Source organism: Castanea sativa, chromosome 3 (genome assembly GCF_040712315.1).
Source record: "Castanea sativa cultivar Marrone di Chiusa Pesio chromosome 3, ASM4071231v1".
Classification (NCBI taxonomy): domain Eukaryota; kingdom Viridiplantae; phylum Streptophyta; class Magnoliopsida; order Fagales; family Fagaceae; genus Castanea; species Castanea sativa.
The window spans coordinates 16,160,218-16,181,013 of NC_134015.1; the positions used below are offsets into that span (position 1 = coordinate 16,160,218).

General features: G+C 32.7%; 2 protein-coding genes across 2 annotated transcripts; both read right to left on the reverse strand.

Moving 5' to 3' along the window:
- Window positions 1-1,694: 1,694 nt before the first annotated feature.
- Window positions 1,695-4,984, reverse strand: LOC142626945 (chitinase-like protein 1). The gene is made up of 3 exons (XM_075800692.1): window positions 4,474-4,984; window positions 2,767-2,926; window positions 1,695-2,462 (listed from the first exon to the last, which is right to left on the reverse strand). Exons 1-3 carry the CDS (start codon window positions 4,982-4,984, stop codon window positions 2,054-2,056), a joined length of 1,080 nt encoding a protein of 359 aa, XP_075656807.1. The 3' UTR covers window positions 1,695-2,053.
- Window positions 4,985-13,957: 8,973 nt separating this feature from the next.
- On the reverse strand, window positions 13,958-17,146 carry LOC142629549 (chitinase-like protein 2). Its single transcript, XM_075803556.1, has 3 exons — window positions 16,806-17,146; window positions 15,025-15,184; window positions 13,958-14,722 (listed from the first exon to the last, which is right to left on the reverse strand). Exons 1-3 carry the CDS (start codon window positions 17,011-17,013, stop codon window positions 14,314-14,316), a joined length of 777 nt encoding a protein of 258 aa, XP_075659671.1. The 5' UTR covers window positions 17,014-17,146; the 3' UTR covers window positions 13,958-14,313.
- Between the last annotated feature and the right edge of the window lie 3,650 nt (window positions 17,147-20,796).

Here is a 20,796-nt window from a genome sequence, read left to right on the forward strand (position 1 = left end):
TGATTGAAATAGAGGGGAGCCGTATATTAAGGTGTCTGAATCGGTGTGGAAAAGGGAGGTGAACCTGAAAATATGTGGGTGTGGAAAAAAGAAAAAAGAAAAAAAGAAGCACATCGGAATTACAACAGATGGAGGGAAATTAGACTCTAATTTCATCTTTACATTGACACGTGTCACAATATAGATTAGAATTCTAATTTAGAATTGCAATTAGAGTTTCTCTCTGCTTCACCTATTATATATATATATATATATATATATATATAAATTATTATTATTATTATTATAAAGAATTATTAATTGAATTACAAAATTCTTAAGAATTAAATTATTTACCATGAAACTTCTAAAAGTATAGACTGAATTTGAAACAATCTCTCAATCATAGATTAAAATTAAAATTTGTTCGAAAATTAATTGCTAGAAAAAGGTTTAAAAGATAAATGAGAAAGATAAAGATAAAGACAATTTTTTAGAAAAATTTCAGCCACATTATTTCGTTCACATTGGATTGATGCTGTGGGACACAGAGAGACCAATTTGACTTCCTTTAATATAAGGAGAATAATTAAGCTTCCTGTACAATTGACGGCTTGGTGATTGCCCTTTACACACGTATGTGACACGCTTAATTGACCGGCCATGCAAGTAAATATTTATGGACATAATATTTGTTTCCATAATATTTATTTATTTATTTATAATTCAACCGTTACCAAGAGAGAGATAGATTTCAATATTGTAAGAGATATAAAACCACAGGCATAAAACATTTTCATAATTTCATTTTAATATACGGAAGTTTTTTATTTATTCATTAAGTTATATTGACGTATAATGAAAGTAAAATCAATCATAAACATCTGTTTTCTCCATCTTTTTACGTACACATAATTCCAAGTCCAACCATGAATACACCGTACACGCTGAGTGTGTAAGGAAATCCAATAACAACTTCCTTTCTTTTATGTTTAGCTGGACCTAAATAATTGCATCTCTTTTAGTCAAGTTCGGCTCAACTCATTGTGGGGTCTAAAGTGAATATTTTAGGTGGTTTTTTTTTTTTTGTTATATTTAAATATTAGTTGCATAATATTTATAATTTGATTTTTTTATTTAAAAATATATATTTTTTCTAACTTTTCAAGATGCAAAAATGCTAAGTATGTGTTTGCATTACAAAAAACTAGTTTTACAGTCGCTTTTTTTTTTTTTCCTCACCGGCTTTGAAAACTACCACTATAGGAGGCCTAATACAAGTCTTTTAGAAACTTCCATTAAAAGTTAACCTATTAAGACAGTTTAAAGCCGGCACTTTTTAAATCTCTGCTATAGATACTCTACTACAGAGCTTTAAGAAGCTGCCACAATAGGTAGAGCTATCATTAAAATTTTGCTAACATTTATTTTTTCAATTGGCGCTATAGTTAATCCACTTAATTGCTTTTGCGACATGGTCAATTTTAAATATGATTTTATCATTTTTCATATTCAAAAATTAATTTCTTAGACCAACTTTCTTCTCAAAAAAAAAAAAATATATATATCTCAAATTGTATTAATTTGATCTTGGCATCTGAGAAGTTTCAATTAACAACATTTTTTTTTCATTTCTGTTAATCTTAGTCCAAAATAATTGCACATTTTTTATGTACGTAATGCTTGTTAAAAAAAATGGAAGGGCAAAATTAGGATATTCCAAGATTTCACAACTAAAATGCATACCATACAGGCCTAGAAACTTTCATATACAATCCACGCTAAATAGTTACAAAATATTAAGAACTTGAAAACAAAAATTATATCTTAATAGCCGCACAACACTAGCAAAAGGCAGTTACAAATCACTAAATACAAACTCTTGACCTTCAAGCAAGTATAGCATCACACGGAGACACATACACACATAGTTTACACGAACAATTACTCTCCCTTAATGTTTGATCATTTCCTTTTTGTTACTTGATAGGTTCAGAGAACCTTATAAATGCACCTCCTTAACAAAATGATTAGTTCAACAAAGGGCAAACTATCCACCAAAACCAAACAAAGCTCAAGGAGATGAAGAAAAAGATGGATTGAAAGCAACTTGCTTAGCACAACTAAGCATTTCTTGAGGCCCAGCTTCTTCTCTGCCAACACCCATAAGATCAAGGTAATATAGGTAATGGGAGATAATGTTGTCCATGGACTCATTATCACCATGACCACAAACAAGATCTCCATAGAGCACATTCATGGTAGTACCAAATCCAGAAACTCGCTTGGCTAGAGTGTCATTTTTGGTGGGTTTCCAGGTGCCAAGAAAGACATCATGTGCAGAAGGCTGATGTTTCTTAATGGGCATCATCCACCTCCAAATCGCAACTTGGAAGGCCAAGGTAGCATTTTGCTCAATGTATTCTGGATGGTTTAACAAATCCACCTTCAAATCTTTACCTACTTCTCCATAATTGTAGTTCCTATTGAAAGCATAAGTAAACAAAAAAAAAAAAATAATAAATAAAAATTGAATTGAGGCATGCAATATGAATTGATCTACACTAAATTTGTTTGAAGAATGTATCACTTAGATACTCATATTTGAATTATGCTAGAAAATAATCACATTTTCATGATGTTCTTCTTAATAGATAAACATAAAACTTTGGACGAAATTTCAACTTTGGATAAGATTAATTGACATAAGATGATAAAAAAAATAATTCAGATGCAAAGATATATATGATGTATGATCAATGTTAGTGTAAATGATAAAGTAGGTACCAATAGATAGGTAGAGGACCACGACCAAAGTATGCAACTCCAGGAGCACATGGATAAGCTTTTTTGTAGTGCTCATCACAATAATTCGAGTTGGAATTCATTTTCTTGTTATAGCATGTACCCCATGCTAATTGATCCATGGTGGCCAATTTATTTCCACCTAAAAAAAAAAAAAAAAACCACTTTTACTTTGCATGGATATGTTGTGCTCCAAATTAGTTTAGTTCCAACTTAAATTGTTCTTTGGAGAAAAAGAATTTAGTTAAATCACTACATGATTAGACTCACTTACAAGCCAACACTTTTCATTCATTTGGTGAAAATACAATATAAATTTTTAGGTTAAATTACAAAGCTAATCCTCCAATTATTGAAAAAATTTCAATTTGATCCTTCAACTATGAATTCTATCAATTTAGTCATTCAACTTTAAAATTAAGTCAACTTCATACTTTGGTCTAATGTATGTTTAAATATTAACATAATTAAGAGTCGAAATTGATTTGATTTTAAAAAATTTACATTTTCTATAATAATCTTCTAATATGTGTTTTATTATCCTTGTTAAAATTTAAACGAAGAGAATATTCAAGGATGAAGTAAATTCGATTTTGAATTTTTTTGTAATAAATTTTGAAAGTTGAGGAATTAAATTGGCACAATTAATTTTTGAAGGACTATATAAATACAATTGAGGGAGCAAATTGAATTTTACCCTATAGTTGAAAAACCAAATTATTGATTAAACATTTTCTTTTATAAGATTTATTTTCAGTTAAACCATTTTAATCAAATAAAGTTATACAAAGCCCAAATTATACCCTATAACATCGAATACATAAGAGATTAAATAACTAAATGATATAAAAGAATTAAAACATAAAAATCCATTTCCAACTTCATCAAATTAAAACTTGATTTTTGATATATATATATATATTAAAAGGATTGAAAAAGTTAGTTATAGCTTAAAAAATGTCAAAAATATCCATAATCTAATTAGATAATCCTTATTCTTAAAAAATAAAAATGGGGTTAAAATTGTAATTCGACAAAAAAAATAACTACCAGAAATTTTTTTTTCCTAAAATTAGCAATCTCTTTATTTAAATATATCACACACACGTTTGATAAATTTTTTCCTAAAACTAGCACACTCTAAATCTTATTTCATTTCAAATCTTAAATTTTTAGTTTCTTAAAAATTTCTTTTTGTGTAACCACACTAGCAATAAATCAATTTAAATTGAAAAATTACATTAAACTCAAAATAAAAAAAAGAGCATCATCACATGTGTGTAGCGTGTGTGATGAGGCTTGTGTGTGTGTATGTGTGTCTATATATATATATATATATATATATATATATAAACTCAGTAATTAGGGGAGGGTTTTGAACCCTATGTCTTCAATATAATAAAATTAAGTTTCAAATAAATTTAAACATAGGACACACTATGATATATTTTATACTTAAACTCTTACAAAATTTGAATCTTCAAATTTATATTAAACCCCCCCCTCCAAAAAAAAAAAGCACCAAACCAAACCAAAAGGTATGGTTTAAAAATCGGATTCTAATTTGGTTCTAAAAAAATTTTAAAGCTCAGACCATTTTTTTTTTTTTTTTGACTGTTTAGATTTTTAAAACAATACCAACAAGGCAACAACCCAAATTTCACACAATAGAAAGTCTGAAGTACTCACAGGAGATTTTGGTGGCAACATGGGCGAGAAAAGCTGCAACTTCCCTGGTCCCAAAGAACGTCCAATTCATGTAGGTAGTACCAAAGCCATAGGGCTGGTAGAGAGCAGACGCAGAGATAAAAGACTGGTAGTCCAAAAATCCCTTATTTGCATGGTCCTCAACCTCAAGGGAGTTGCGGTTGGAGAAGATGTTCTCAAACAGGTCCGTCTTGAAGTAGTTCCGAACGGCACCGCGACAGCATCTTGCTGGATTGTTTGGCTTAACGTATACACTTCGCCCACCCTGTCCCACTAATTCGACACTTTCAACTCCTTTAGATGAATTATCACAGCATGATTGGGTTCCCGGCGTGCCCCGTTTCGGTGGCGGAAGCGTGTTGCAATAAGGACAGGTGTTCGGACCTTGTCTATTGTATGCCCCATTCGATTTCGACGAAGAGTACTCATCGCAATTCACAAGCACTACTATAAAAGCCAATATTGTAAAGAGGACAGACCGTTTATACTCCATTTTTGCATGTAACACCAATTAAACAATTAATGGTGATGACTGGAAAAAGGTCTGTAACTTCACTATATATTTAAGAGGCTCTCAGAAGTTGCTGCCTGTAAACTCAGAACTGTATTGGCTGCTGAAAGAAGGAAAAGGAAAGATAGTGAAAGTCATAAATTATTTATTTATTTTTGTCACTATACTAACCTAATTATAATATCTTTATCCTTTTGGCACTTTTATCTGATCAATAAAGACATCGTTTTTTTTTATAGTAAATTTGATTAAACTTTTTTTGACTATACTATATCTACAATGGGTCCATCCATTTATGGATTTGTCATAAATTAATATATATAAATATTGATAATTGGATAATGGCAATTTAGAGGATAGAGTAAAAACGATTATTTGGGATGACATGAAATTTATAGTATAGATATGCTTAATGTATAAATAGAGATATGCTTAATTTATAAACTAACTTGACTTCCTTTTGGACCTTGAGTCCTCACTTCAGAATGTTTAACTTTTGTAGATTCTTTTTTACTTGAAAATGATATAAGTTGTTTCTCAAAAAAAAAAAAAATGGTATAATTAGTTAAAAACACGTGAATTTTGCATTCTAAAATGGGCATATGACTTTTTTTCAAGGATCCAAGAAGAAGTTGATATCTTCGTGGAGATACTCTTGTGTGAAACCTATACTTCCATTTGTTACTAATGGGACCCCAAGGACTACATCTACGTTCAAGGTTTTCTTCAAGCAGTACTGACTCAATATTTACTACTCTGCTCGCCAGTTAGGTTCACAATAGTATTTATGAAACCAACCACCCACCCACCAATAACCACTGTATCTTCCTCTTACAAACCCAAACCCTTACTGAGATATATCTTCCAAACCCCAAACATTCACTACAAAAAAATGGGGCTATCCCAGCGTTTTCAAAACCGCTGGGATAGCCCCAAAAAGCGCTGGGATAGGGTCAAAATTCCTATCCCGGCGTTTTTTTCCGCTTCAATCGCCGCAAAGGATGGTCGGTATAGGGTCGCTAGACCTATACCAGTGTTTTTCAAAAGCGCCAGGAAAGGCATACGCCCTATCCCAGCGCTTTTAAAAACGCTGGTATAGGCCTTTTAAATTATATGCATTCAAGACATATACTAGCGCTTTTGGAAGCGCTGGAATAGGTACTACCTATGCCAGCGCTTTCAAAAGCGCTGGTATAGGTCATAAATGAATATAATTTAAAAGACCTATACCAGCGTTTTTGAAAGTGCTGGGATAGGCTGTGCCTATTCTAGCGTTCCCAAAAGCGCTGGGATAGGTCTTGAATGACCAAAATTTAAAAGGACCTCTGCCAGCGTTTCAAAAGCGCTGGTATAGGTCATTTTAAAAAAAAAATATTTTTAGTACCTGTAGTGTACCTAAAATACATATTTTCCAATACCTATTTTATAGCAACTATAATGAGCCATAATTCATATTTCCAATAGAAAATACCATACCACATTAAACCAAGAAACTAAATATATTTAATTACACCATATCAATAATTACATCCCAAATGTCTAGAATGTTATACATAAAATAATACATCCCAAGTGTCTAGAATGTTATGAGGCACACCTACACTATGATTTCACCATTGCACATTGAGTTTCAAAAATGTAAGTCACAAAACAAACAACACTCCTAATAGAAAATACTCTACCTTTTCTCTCCATGCAAGCCACCCGCTTGCTCCAAAACAACAACCCACCACGGCAGTAATGTAGACACATTATTTTACAATTTAAGGGAATTAAGAAGCAGATCTTACTCACCCTTTAGCAATCCTAGTGTTTGACCACAGAAAGAAGAAGGTAAACTTCAAACAAGCTACCACTCCTGCAAAAGCGAACTGACCATTACTCACTACTATGATAGGTGACCATTACATAAAAATGAAATCTTTGGTGATTAAACATCAACAATGGTAGGTGTAGTTTATTATATATCAAAGGTTCAAAAGTGATGAATCATACTTGGGGATGATCAAAACTAATAAACATTTTAGAGATAATTATACTTTGTCCACTTGTAATGTGAGACAATTACACATTACTTATCTATGGTATGAAAACTAGTACCTTGGATACATGTGGTTCAATCCTCTAACTGCCATTACACATCACCCTTAAAAAACGGGTAAAAGCAACTAAAAGCTACAACTTGAGCTAAAAGCAACTAAAAGTCAAGAATCGACACCTGAAACAAAATCAAATGGTAATGAAGAGAGGTTCGAGTGAGATTGAGAGAGAGGCCCTTTTGTTCCTGAAAGAAAACAACAAAATATAAAAACCCCATGAAGCAAAACCCTAAAAACAAAATCCAATTAAACCCAAAATCGAAACCCTCAACCAAAAATCAAAACAAAAAATTTTAAAAACTTACTGTTAGAAGGCCTAGGCTTCGTCGGCAGTGGCACGGTGAGGAGGATCAAAAATATGTCATCAATCTTTTGATAGTAGCGCGAATTCTACAAGGATACCTGCAACATGGGATAGGAAAGTAAGTTCAAGGACAATAGTTTTAAGTGGGTGTATTTATTATTCCTATTTCTCTCTAATTTTCTTTTTCTTGGTTGTTTATTCTATATGCAAATTCTTAGTGACTTACCTCAATATGTTTGAAATGGTCTCAATAATATTAGATTTTATGGAGAACTAGAATACCCACGGGAACACACAAGTAGTATACAAAGCCTTAAGAGGCAGAGAATAAGACAGGCTGACTTTTTGTCTTTTAGAGATCTCCCAAGTTGATGGGCCTTCATGTATAAGTATTTTACTTATCATGGTCCCCTGGTAAGCCTAACTTTTTGAAAGAAGGAAAGGGCAGTGAATAAGATCCTTTTTTTTTTCTTCTTTTTTTTTTTAATGACTTCGCTTATAAATCTTACCAAGAGAATCTATAGGGATCTTCATGCAGAAAAATCCCACTTTCAATCAGAATTCTAGAAACAGCCCAAAATAGAAAATAACAAGAAAATCAAATGACAAATAAGAAAATGGAAAGAAAGATGTGAACAACTCAGGTTAGGTAAGTCGTTGATGCCTTTCTCTAAGTACATTTGAGAATGGAACTATCAACTATCAACTATGGGAGATTCATCTGTATCCCATTTTATAATCACTTGCAAATAGTAAACGTGTCTTAATAAAATAATGACATTAAAATCATTTGACATTCTCTTCCAAGATTTGGTTTGCAAATTTTCCCCTCTTCTATTTATTTTAAGCCTACTTGTGACTACCATTTGCATGTGCAATTAGGAAATAAAGTACTTAAAAACTATGTGTTAAAAGTTAATTTTCCCATTGAAAGAGAGTAGAAGGGATTAAGTTGATTAGGCAAAGACAGTAAGAAATATGGAGGCCTTTTTGCTTGGGGGCTAAGTTTACAACTAGACTAGCATTATATCTATATTTTAATGTGAAATGTCTAACTAGGATAATCTTAAGGTCGCGTAATTTATTAAAGAAAACCGCTACTAGATTAAATCAGGACAAAGCAGAATGATGGCATACCCACTTTACAATATTCACAACACATACATTGGTTACTGTTAGGTCAAATTTGCATTAATTGGCCTTATATCTCCATGCAAGCCACCAACTTGCTCAAAATCAACAACCCACCACAGTAGAATATTTGAATTTACTAGTAGTTGATAAAATAAATTCACACATAGTTGAACAATAATATCACAACATTCACAAGACAATCAACACTCCCAATAATGGAAAGTAGACCACCTTATATCACCATGCAAGCCACCCGCTTACTCCAAACCAACAATCCACCACAACAGAATTTTTAACATATAATTATAGACTAGTAGGGTATTATGAAGCAAACTTTACTCACCCTTTCGCAATTCACTGGTTTGCTCACGGAAAGAGGAAGTCAAACTTAAAGCAAGCTGCTAATCCTGCAAAATCTAAGTCTAAATTATAGACTATTAAGATAACTTAAAGACGTAAATTAGGTGACTTCACGTCCAAAATCATGTAAAGGAGAAGACACTACTAAACTAAGCACACCGAGAGAACAAACTATAAACTAAAATAGGGAGAGGTGTGCAAAGATGCACAAACCAAAAGATAAGCTCCAATATTTTTGCTAGTTTGCATTTGTTCCGCAAGTAGACATGAGCTATTTAATAATTTAATCATACATAGTCAGAGAATGAGAGGTTAACTTACTAGTTGCTACCTTGCTTTGCTCCAAGGGAGATGCCAAAGATGAAAAGAAGAACTCCAAGACCCTTCAATACTATTGCAGCAGTCACTAAATGTTTAATCTGGCAATAACAAATCCAACAATCAGAATTGAATTGTTTTTATTTTAATAAAAAATAAAATGGCAAAGCAAAATAAAATTATCAACCAAACTGAGTGGAAAGATTAATGCATATCTTATGGTTAAAGGCGCTTGCTTGATTCAAAAAGGAGCCCCCATTTAGGATTTCAACAAACAACATCACCTAAATAAGCCTAAGCATGGTTGGTTATGCCAATAGTATCAAAATTCCCCTCCACGTTAATCCACTCATGAGAGTCAAGATATTTAAGATCCTTCAAAACTGCACATAAAATGCAGAAGAAAAGTATAAGCACAATAGGTAGCTCAATTTTCAAGGAATACAACAAAGACATGACATCAACAATTCCCAAAATCAATATTAAATAAAGTGATTCTGTAACTAGAAATGAAAAGATATTGCAAAATGCTACAAAATCAATGAACTAGATTATTTAAAATAGGAAATTTGCAAAGCCATTGGTACCCCTGGGGACATGCCAACCAGATATCAGTCCAAGACATGCATAACAATTATACTACTCATAGTGTAACATGTTACATTTGAGATTGTTCTAAGATGCATATTAGTATATTACTACTGCTAAGGATGAACCATATTAGATTTAACCGTCCAGTCCAATTTGATTTCAAACACAGGGTTTACAATCATATTGGGGATGAAAATGAAAAGGTAATAGAAAAAGATGTAATTTCCTTTTCTTTTTTTTTTCTTTTTGATAAATTAAAAGAATTGATTTATTTTACAATAATTGTAAACATCTTAGACAATAACAGTACATGTGATAAACTTAGCTACTTCATAGATAAGCATTTGAAGTTTTGAACTAACATTTCTTGCTGCCATTTACTATTTTTAAGTATAAAAACAAAAGAAGTGTCAGTCAATGTTTCTACATGTTTCTTCATCTCATTAACCATCTACAAAATTATTTTATTTTAAGCAAACCAACATTCACCTCTAAACTCAGAAATTACGGACATGCCAACCAGTTGGTCTTGGGGTAATAATTTAGGGACATACAATATCAGAATTGGTAAATTGCAGAGCTTGTGAAGCTAATGCATTAGTAATTCACCTCACATACGCGCGCGCGCGCGCGCGCGCGCGCGCACACACACAAGTACAAATAGCAATCATTGATGAGATAAAATATACACAACCTGCACTACTGCTATGTGATTCACAAATAAATCTCACCACTTGCAAAAAGGAGATACAAATATGTACAAATGATAAAACATAGAGAAAATGAATGAAAGATCTATTTTTAGTATAGCCAAGCAATTCGAAACATGAGCACAAATTAGGGGACCTTAAAAGTCTACCTTCCTCTATGGCCACCTATCCAGACCATTTTCATGACAAAGTTTCTTTAGTATTGAGGCTATAAACCAAATAATTGGAAATTAGCAACCATCTATATCACAATGTGGATTATAAAATTTACAACTGAGCACATCTAATCAATTACAACTTACAACTACACATAATCACATAATTCTCAAAAACCCTCTTGGTAGAAAAATAAAAATAAAAATACAACCACTATGGCTTTGAGTTCTAATATAATACTTTAAGGAAGGCCTCCATTTCAGTTGGAGGTGTAATACAGCTATAAATTTTACGAAAGCTTAGACTTAAACAAGATAAAAAGGTATATAGTTTGAGCATGAACATACACATTCTTATCCCACATTCACATCCATGTCTCTTGATTCAACCATATGAAATTCTTATCCAATCCCCAAAAAATATAGACAAACTAATCCCCAATCGAACCCAAGAAGAATTTTTAAAGTCATTGTCTTGTTTTTTAAATAATTCAAAAGGTTCAGAGTTCAGACCAAGAACTAGAACAAATTTAATATAAGGTCTAAGTGTCCAACTTTCATATCTCTTTTTTACTATTCTTGTTTAATTTTCTCAACAACCAAGCACAGTTCAACAGAAAATTATTATAAAAAGCGATTGAACCTGACTGGAAGGAACCATGAAACCATCGACAAAGATGGAAACCCCATAAAAAATTATCACTTCACTCACACCCACATTTGCCAAAGTCATTTAAAATGCAAAAAATAAATTCCAAAAATCAACTCATATCAACATATGCAACAACAAGCCCATATAGTTGATCTAGCAAACCAACCCTCAAATACCCATTAGGAAACTAATCAACCAAACCTTTTATCAAATCAAAAACTCTTCAGATGATATAAAATTTTCGGATTTTAACAAAGCTATTGGTACCCAAATCATCTTAACCCTCTAATCTAGCATTATTCACCGAAACCCATCAAGTATTTACTATAATAATCATTGAATAGCAAAACCCAAAGGATTTCATAAAAGAAATTGAGCAAAAAGCTTAGATTTTTACCTTAAAATCTTGTTGGGAAAAGGCACAAATGAAGGAGTATATGGAGGCTAGAGGGATGATCTAATGGTGGCTGTTCATGAGAGATGAAGAGGGACTAAGATTTGGGTGAGAGGAAGGGAGAGGCTGTAACACAAGAAAAACAAGAGAGAGAGAGAGAGAGAGAGAGAGACCAACATGAAAATGAGGAAGAAAATGGTGGGTTAGAGGGAAATGTCTGAAGGAAAGAAGTGGGAGACCAAAAATGAGAGGCCAAAGTGGTACCAAGCTAAAAAAATAAGAGGGAAGTCTGAAATTTTTTCAGTGGTACGAAGGACCTATTTTAGCGTTTTTTGACCCTATCCCAGCGCTTTTTGAAGCGCTGGGATAAGCCTCTCTCCATTCCCTTATGGAGTGACCCTATCCCAGCGCTTTTTGAAGCGCTGGAATAGGGTCACCCTATTCCAACGCTTCAGAAAGCGTTGGGATAGGCCTCTCTCCATTCCCTTATGGAAGGTCCCTATCCCAGCGCTTTTTGACGCGCTGGAATAGGGTGACCCTATTCCAGCGCTTCAAAAAGCGCCAGGATAGGATAATTTCAAAATTTAAATTAATTAAAAAAAAATTACCCTAACCTATAACGGCGGTTATAAAATGCTGCAATATGGCATCCTATACCAGCGTTTTTAAAAACCGCCGCTATAGGTCTCCTATTGCAGCGATTTATAAAGCGTCGGTTTTGAGCTGCCGTAATAGGGTTTTCTATACCAGCGCTTTTAAAAAGCGGTGGTACAGGCTTATCTATTACGGTGTTTTTTAAAAGCGCTGGGAAAAAAACGCTGGGACAGGACGATTTTTTTGTAGTGTAGTGCTTCTTGAATAAGAATAAGAAAAGAACTTAACTATTGGAAGGAAGTCTATAGTAAATGTCAGCATTTGAATTTGGAAGGTGACTGAGAATGAAATTTAGATATATACTTGCCATTTTCGTTCTCTTGGCTTAAAAGTGGATCCACCATATTGGAGCTTTAACAAATACTAGTCGCTAACCTGTGCGATGCACGGGAAAGTTTTTAGTAACTATAAGATTTTAGCAAATCAAATGCCTTAAAATTTGAAAATCTTAAAGAACTTACATTAGCACTCATCAATTTGTTTACAAAGCTAATGCTAAATAGATCTACAAATTGCATTATCATATTCTCGGTCATTTGCAAGGTGAAAGGACTCTTTTGATTACGGTTTGCATCATTTTATCCTTCAAAAGCTTTAAGAAGTGTCATGCGGTCACTGCATAAGAATGTGTATAAGGTTATACAAAATTTTGTCATTATAATCAACATCCTAAAGCTAATATCCAATCCAAAAATGTGTAATCAATGTTACATTTTGTCATTATAATGAAAGTGAAATCAATCATAAACATCTGTTTTCTCCATCTTTTTACACACAATTCCAAGTCCAACCATGAATACACCGTACACGCTGAGTGTGTAAGGAAATCCAATAACAACTTCCTTTCTTTTATGTTTAGCTGGACCTAAATAATTGCATCTCTTTTAGTCAAGTTCGGCTCAACTCATTGTGGGGTCTAAAGTGAATATTTTAGGTGGGTTTTTTTTTTTTGTTATATTTAAATATTAGTTGCATGATATTTATAATTTGATTTTTTTATTTAAAAATATATATTTTTTCTAACTTTTCAAGATGCAAAAATGCTAAGTATTTGTTTGCATTACAAAAAACTAGTTTTACAGTCACTTTTTTTTTTTTTTTTTTTCTTAACCGGCTTTGAAAACTACCACTATAGGAAACCTAATACAAGTCTTTTAGAAACTTCCATTAAAAGTTAACCTATTAAGACAGTTTAAAGCCGGCACTTTTTAAATCTCCGCTATAGATACTCTACTACAGAGCTTTAAGAAACTGCCACAATAGGTAGAGCTATCATTAAAATTTTGCTAACATTTATTTTTTCAATTGGCGCTATAGTTAATCCACTTAATTGCTTTTGCGACATGGTCAATTTTAAATATGATTTATCATTTTTCATATTCAAAAATTAATTTCTTAGACCAACTTTCTTCTCAAAAAAAAAAAAATTTATATCTCAAATTGTATTAATTTGATCTTGGCATCTGAGAAGTTTCAATTAACAACATATTTCTTTCATTTCTGTTAATCTTAGTCCAAAATAATTGCACATTTTTTATGTACGTAATGCTTGTTAAAAAAAATGGAAGGGCAAAATTAGGATATTCCAAGATTTCACAACTAAAATGCATACCATACAGGCCTAGAAACTTTCATATACAATCCACGCTAAATGGTTACAAAATATTAAGAACTTGAAAACAAAAATTATATCTTAATAGCCGCACAACACTAGCAAAAGGCAGTTACAAATCACTAAATACAAACTCTTGACCTTCAAGCAAGTATAGCATCACACGGAGACACATACACACATAGTTTACACGTACAATTACTCTCCCTTAATGTTTGATCATTTCCTTTTTGTTACTTGATAGGTTCAGAGAACCTTATAAATGCACCTCCTTAACAAATTGATTAGTTCAACAAAGGGCAAACTATCCATCAAAACCAAACAAAGCTCAAGGAGATGAAGAAAAAGATGGATTGAAAGCAACTTGCTTAGCACAACTAAGCATTTCTTGAGGCCCAGCTTCTTCTCTGCCAACACCCATAAGATCAAGGTAATATAGGTAATGGGAGATAATGTTGTCCATGGACTCATTATCACCATGACCACAAACAAGATCTCCATAGAGCACATTCATGGTAGTACCAAATCCAGAAACTCGCTTGGCTAGAGTGTCATTTTTGGTGGGTGTCCAGGTGCCAAGAAAGACATCATGTGCTGAAGGCTGATGTTTCTTAATGGGCATCATCCACCTCCAAATCGCAACTTGGAAGGCCAACGTAGCATTTTGCTCAATGTATTCTGGATGGTTTAACAAATCCACCTTCAAATCTTTACCTACTTCTCCATAATTGTAGTTCCTATTGAAAGCATAAGTAAACAAAAAAAAAAAATAATAATAAAAATTGAATTGAGGCATGCAATATGAATTGATCTACACTAAATTTGTTTGAAGAATGTATCACTTAGATACTCATATTTGAATTATGCTAGAAAATAATCTCATTTTCATGATGTTCTTCTTAATAGATAAACATAAAACTTTGGACGAAATTTCAACTTTGGATAAGATTAATCAACATAAGATGATAAAAAAAATAATTCAGATGCAAAGATATATATGATGTATGATCAATGTTAGTGTAAATGATAAAGTAGGTACCAATAGATAGGTAGAGGACCACGACCAAAGTATGCAACTCCAGGAGCACATGGATAAGCTTTTTTGTAGTGCTCATCACAATAATTCGAGTTGGAATTCATTTTCTTGTTATAGCATGAACCCCATGCTAATTGATCCATGGTGGCCAATTTATTTCCACCTAAAAAAAAACCACTTTTACTTTGCATGGATATGTTGTGCTCCAAATTAGTTTAGTTCCAACTTAAATTGTTCTTTGGAGAAAAAGAATTTAGTTAAATCACTATATGATTAGACTCACTTACAAGCCAACACTTTTCATTCATTTGGTGAAAATACAATATAAATTTTTAGGTTAAATTACAAAGCTAATCCTCCAATTATTGAAAAAATTTCAATTTGATCCTTCAACTATGAATTCTATCAATTTAGTCATTCAACTTTAAAATTAAGTCAACTTCATACTTTGGTCTAATGTATGTTTAAATATTAACATAATTAAGAGTCGAAATTGATTTGATTTTAAAAAATTTACATTTTCTATAATAATCTTCTAATATGTGTTTTATTATCCTTGTTAAAATTTAAACGAAGAGAATATTCAAGGATGAAGTAAATTCGATTTTGAATTTTTTTGTAATAAATTTTGAAAGTTGAGGAATTAAATTGGCACAATTAATTTTTGAAGGACTAAATAAATACAATTGAGGGAGCAAATTGAATTTTACCCTATAGTTGAAAAACCAAATTATTGATTAAACATTTTCTTTTATAAGATTTATTTTCAGTTAAACCATTTTAATCAAATAAAGTTATACAAAGCCCAAATTATACCCTATAACATCGAATACATAAGAGATTAAATAACTAAATGATATAAAAGAATTAAAACATTAAAATCCATTTCCAACTTCATCAAATTAAAACTTGATTTTTGATATATATATATATATATATATATATATATATATATATATATATAATAATAATAATAATAAAAGGATTGAAAAAGCTAGTTATAGCTTAAAAAATGTCAAAAATATCCATAATCTAATTAGATAATCCTTATTTTTAAAAAATAAAAATGGGGTTAAAATTGTAATTTGACAAAAAAAATAACTACCATAAAAACTTTTTTCCTAAAATTAGCACTCTCTTTATTTAAATATATCACACACACGTTTGATAAATTTTTTCCTAAAACTAGCACACTCTAAATCTTACTTCATTTCAAATCTTAAATTTTTAGTTTCTTAAAAATTTCTTTTTGTGTAACCACACTAGCAATATCAATTTAAATTGAAAAATTACATTAAACTCAAAATAAAAAAAAGAGCTTCATCACATGTGTGTAGCGTGTGTGATGAGGCTTGTGTGTGTGTGTGTATGTGTGTCTATATATATATATATATATATATATATATATATATATAAACTCAATAATTAGGGGAGGGGTTTTGAACCCTAGGTCTTCAATATAAAAAAATTAAGTTTTAAATAAGTTTAAACATAGGACACACTATGATATATTTTATACTTAAACTCCTACAAAATTTGAATCTTCAAATTTATATTAAACCCCCCCCCCCCCCACCCCCAAAAAAAAAAAAAAAAAAAAAAAAAACACCAAACCAAACCAAACCAAAAGGTATGGTTTAGGAATCGGATTCTAATTTGGTTCTAAAAAAATTTTAAAGCTCAGACCATTTTTGTTTTTTTTGACTGTTTAGATTTTTAAAACAATACCAACAAGACAACAACCCAAATTGAAGTTCACACAATAGAAAGTCTGAAGTACTCACAGGAGATTTTGGTGGCAACATGGGCGAGAAAAGCTGCAACTTCCCTGGTCCCAAAGAACGTCCAATTCATGTAGGTAGTACCAAAGCCATAGGGCTGGTAGAGAGCAGACGCAGTAATAAAAGACTGGTAGTCCAAAAATCCCTTGTTCGCATGGCTCTCAACCTCAAGGGAGTTACGGTTCGAGAAGATGTTCTCAAACTGGTCCATCTTGAAGTAGTGCCGAACGGCACCTTTGCAGCATGGGCTCTTTGGTTGGCCCCGTTTATATGGACTTGTACTGCCTCCATTGCAGTTGCATCCCAAAGAAGCTCCAGCTGCACCCGGAGGCGGTTTATACGTGGGGCAGTGATAACAAGACTTTAGAGGCACCTTTATTCAGCGAAGAGTACTTGTAAGCACTAATGTAAATGCCAATAATATTGTCAAGGGTACAGACCATTTATACTCCATTAATTTTGCGATATTAATTAACAAGCTTGTTGAAGAGTGGAGAAAGTCTGTACTTTCACTAATTAAGGAGGTTGTCAGAAGAACTTGCTCCCTATATACTTGGAAGGTTATGTGATGGCTGCTGAGAGAAAAGATAGTCAACTGCAAGTCAATAAAGTATTATTTATCTTTCTTTTTTTTTTCTTTTTTTGATACTTTTGACTGATCAATAAAGATATTAGTAACCTTTTAAATAATAAACAAAATATTTTTTTTGGATAATATTGATAAATAGATGTGCTTAATAAATCATAACCAAACTACCTTTTGGACCAAAGAGGCTTAACGGGTCCCGTCACTGCAGAATGTTTTGCTTTTGCAACTTCTTGTTTACTTGAGGAGGATACAAGTAAGAAACACGTAAATTCTGCATTCTAAGAGGTTGTTTGGTAATGTTGTTTTAGTAATATTATTTATATTTTTTTAAAATATGTGTAAGTAAAAAAATGTGTGAAAAAATATGTAATATTGTTTAAAAATTAAAAACATATTTAAACACATGTATTAGACACACCCTAAACTTTTGGTATGTTAGGGATATGATATATTTTCTTTAATAATAATTGAATTTACAAATTTTTAATGGTATTTCTCTTGACCTATTAATGACATTACTTCATTATTAACAATTAAAAATTGTTATTTATGAACTATTTTGTGAAAATTATTGTGACTCTAAAGTCTAAAGACTCTAAACCCTTGAAATTTTGAGACTAATTGGTTTTCTACCCAAAAAAAGAAAAAGAAAAAAAATTAACTAATTAATATTGACAAAAATGAAAAACCCAAGAGGCCCTTCTTCTTGGCCGGGCAGAGGTTTTAATCTGGTGGTGTGTTGGGCCACAGGCCTAATCTAAACTTATTTGGACCTTCAAAATTTGAACCAAGTTTGTAATTTGAGTAGTTGCACTCTACAATCTTGCATAACAAATTTATTTTCAAAATCCGTAACTTTAAAATATAATGGTATCTTCTTCTTTTTTATATATGCAAAAGTGGAAGCTTAGATATCAAGTTTGATTGTGAAAATATTATGAACCTTAAAAAGATATACACAACAAATAATAAGAATGAAAAAAAAAAAAAAAAAAAAACCCAAAGAAAAGTACACACAAGAAAAAAAAAAAAAAAAAAAACCCAAAGAAAAGTACACACAAATCACATAGAAGAGAAGAAAATATCTTTAATTATTTGGTGAGTGTTTGGATAGACGTTTGCATTTTGAGTTTGCGTTTCTTTTTTTTTTTTTTTTTTTTTGCACAACAAGTTTCACTATTACGGCTACTGTTCATGAACAGTAAACTGATATTGTTTATGCACGTGATTACACTGTGCGGGAGACAAAGTTACTGTTCAGCATTGTTCACGTATTGTTCATAGGACCCACAAGCACTTTATTCAGAAAAAATATTAAAAATAGGTCTTATAGCACTATTCACACATTTAAAAATTATTTTACTACGGTGTTTTCTGTTTTCAGTTTTCAGCAATAAGTTCTATCCAAACGGAACCTTGATATATAAAAAATAGGGGTAATTACAGTAAACCCACCTGTAGTATGACCCGTTTTCACTTTGCTTATCCGTGGTTTAATCATTTACACTTTGCCCACCTGAAGTTAGTCCCGTTAGCCTTTCGTAACCCACCTCTCCATTTGCCGTTAGAAAAACACATTTTTAGGCAAAAACAAATATAACAAGAATCAAAAAGTTAGAGTTTTTGATTGTTGAAGAACTTCTACAAGAATAAATTGGAGGAATACAAATCAAATATAAATAAAAAAATCCAATAGCTTCCAAACTTCTCCCTCTTCATCTTCTTCCGTTAGACTTCTCCCTCTTAGAAGTCCTGTTAGAGTTCTCCCTCTTCATCTCTATCTCTCTGACTTCTCCCTCTCTTCAAACCTAACCCACTCACGGCATCACCCACAAAAGACGTGGAGCGACTTCGATCCAGCCGTGGAGCGACTTCGCGACTTCGATCCAGCTGTGGAGCGACGCCGCAACTTCGATCCAGCCGTGGAGCGACGCCACGTGGAGCGGCGTGCGGTTGTCGTAGTCCCTAGCGTGCACCATCGTCGAATCTTCCTCCAAAAGCTTTCGGACGGCTCCAGCATCGTTTTGGTGCGCGTGCCTAAGAATCGAAGAGGCCCGACTCACTCTCACTTTCTCCTTCTCCTTCTGCTTCTCATTCAATTGCGACGGCGCTGACGCGAAGCCTCAGCCTCTGCCTCCATTGAAGAGCTTCGTGCTCAAAGAGAAGCATAGAGAGTGAAGGAAAGAGAGAGGGTGACTGGGAGAGAGATGGGTCGGCGAGAAGGAACAAAGATGGCTGACCAATCTGTGTTTGTAGGTGTAGTGGGTCTGTGTTTGTGTTGCTAGGTGTGGTGGGTCTGGGTTTTGAAGAGGGTTTGCTTTGGTTTTGGTTTGAGATTTGAGAGAGAAGAAGGTCGGTGGGTCAAACTCTAACTCCAAGACCCATGTTTTTGTCCACGATTTTGATAGAGGGGTTGAGAGGATTTGCAGCGATGAGTTCTTGTGCGAAGAGAATTTGGTTGAGACTATGGATTTGTTGGCGCATTTTGTGTCGGATAGAATGGTTAAGACTCTGGATTTGTTGGCACATTTTGTCTTCATCATTGCCATCATCAAATTTAGTTTCTTTATCATCATGATGATTGAGGTGGGGTTTTGTGATTAATGGCAATATTATTACTACAACTTTGGGGGGTTTTGTTTTTTGAATAGAAAGTGTAATATTTAAAGGTGTAAACTGTTTCAAATGTTCCCAAAACAATGATGAAGGATTCAAAAAAAAAAAAAAGTCCTGGGTATCTGAAAAGTTTGTTAATATTAGTGTTTTTTGTTTTTGTTGGTGAGAAACGGTGAGAAATGAACAGAATTTGAATCTTCAACAGGAACCGTTTTTGACTTGGCAATTGGCAGGTGAGTTTGACCAGAAAACAAGATTTAAAGTTTGAATTAAAGAGAAGGAAATAACCACAGTAGCAAACCCACCCCCAATTCCAACTTCAAACCCACTTTGAATCCCTCCACTCTCATTGAAGTTCATGAGCAATGAAAAACCCTAGCTTTTTTATTCTTGTTATGTTTTTTTTTGCCTAAAAATGTGTTTTTCTAATGGCAAACGGAGAGGTGGGTTACGGAAGGCTAACAGATTAAAGTTCAGGTAGGCAAGGTGTAAATGATTAAACTACGGGTAGGCAAAGTGAAAACGGATTATACTACAGGTGAGTTTACTGTAATTATCCCTAAAAAATATTTTAAAAATTCTTACTTAAAGTCATGTTAGAGCTCAAATTGTTTGAAGCTGCTCCTTGCATGATGCATCTGAGAATTTCAAATGACAATATATTTCTTTCATTTATGTCAAACTTAGACAAAATAAATTTACATTTTCTTTTGTACCAAACCAAGCGCAAAAAATGGAATACCTTCCAAGCACAAAAGGTTTGCATCAGCGGTTCTATTTCCTTGCATA

Bases quoted from the DNA above. Each gene is read 5' to 3' on its own strand.
- LOC142626945 (XM_075800692.1), bottom strand. From the start codon at position 4,984: ATGGAGTATAAACGGTCTGTCCTCTTTACAATATTGGCTTTTATAGTA. The intron at 2,927-4,473 runs GTGAGTACTTCA...TTTTTTTTTTAG, and splicing joins TGTTGCCACCAAAATCTCCT to GTGGAAATAAATTGGCCACC. The intron at 2,463-2,766 runs GTACCTACTTTA...TGCTTTCAATAG, and splicing joins GGTCCTCTACCTATCTATTG to GAACTACAATTATGGAGAAG.
- LOC142629549 (XM_075803556.1), bottom strand. From the start codon at position 17,013: ATGGACCAGTTTGAGAACATCTTCTCGAACCGTAACTCCCTTGAGGTT. The intron at 15,185-16,805 runs GTGAGTACTTCA...GTTTTTTTTTAG, and splicing joins TGTTGCCACCAAAATCTCCT to GTGGAAATAAATTGGCCACC. The intron at 14,723-15,024 runs GTACCTACTTTA...TGCTTTCAATAG, and splicing joins GGTCCTCTACCTATCTATTG to GAACTACAATTATGGAGAAG.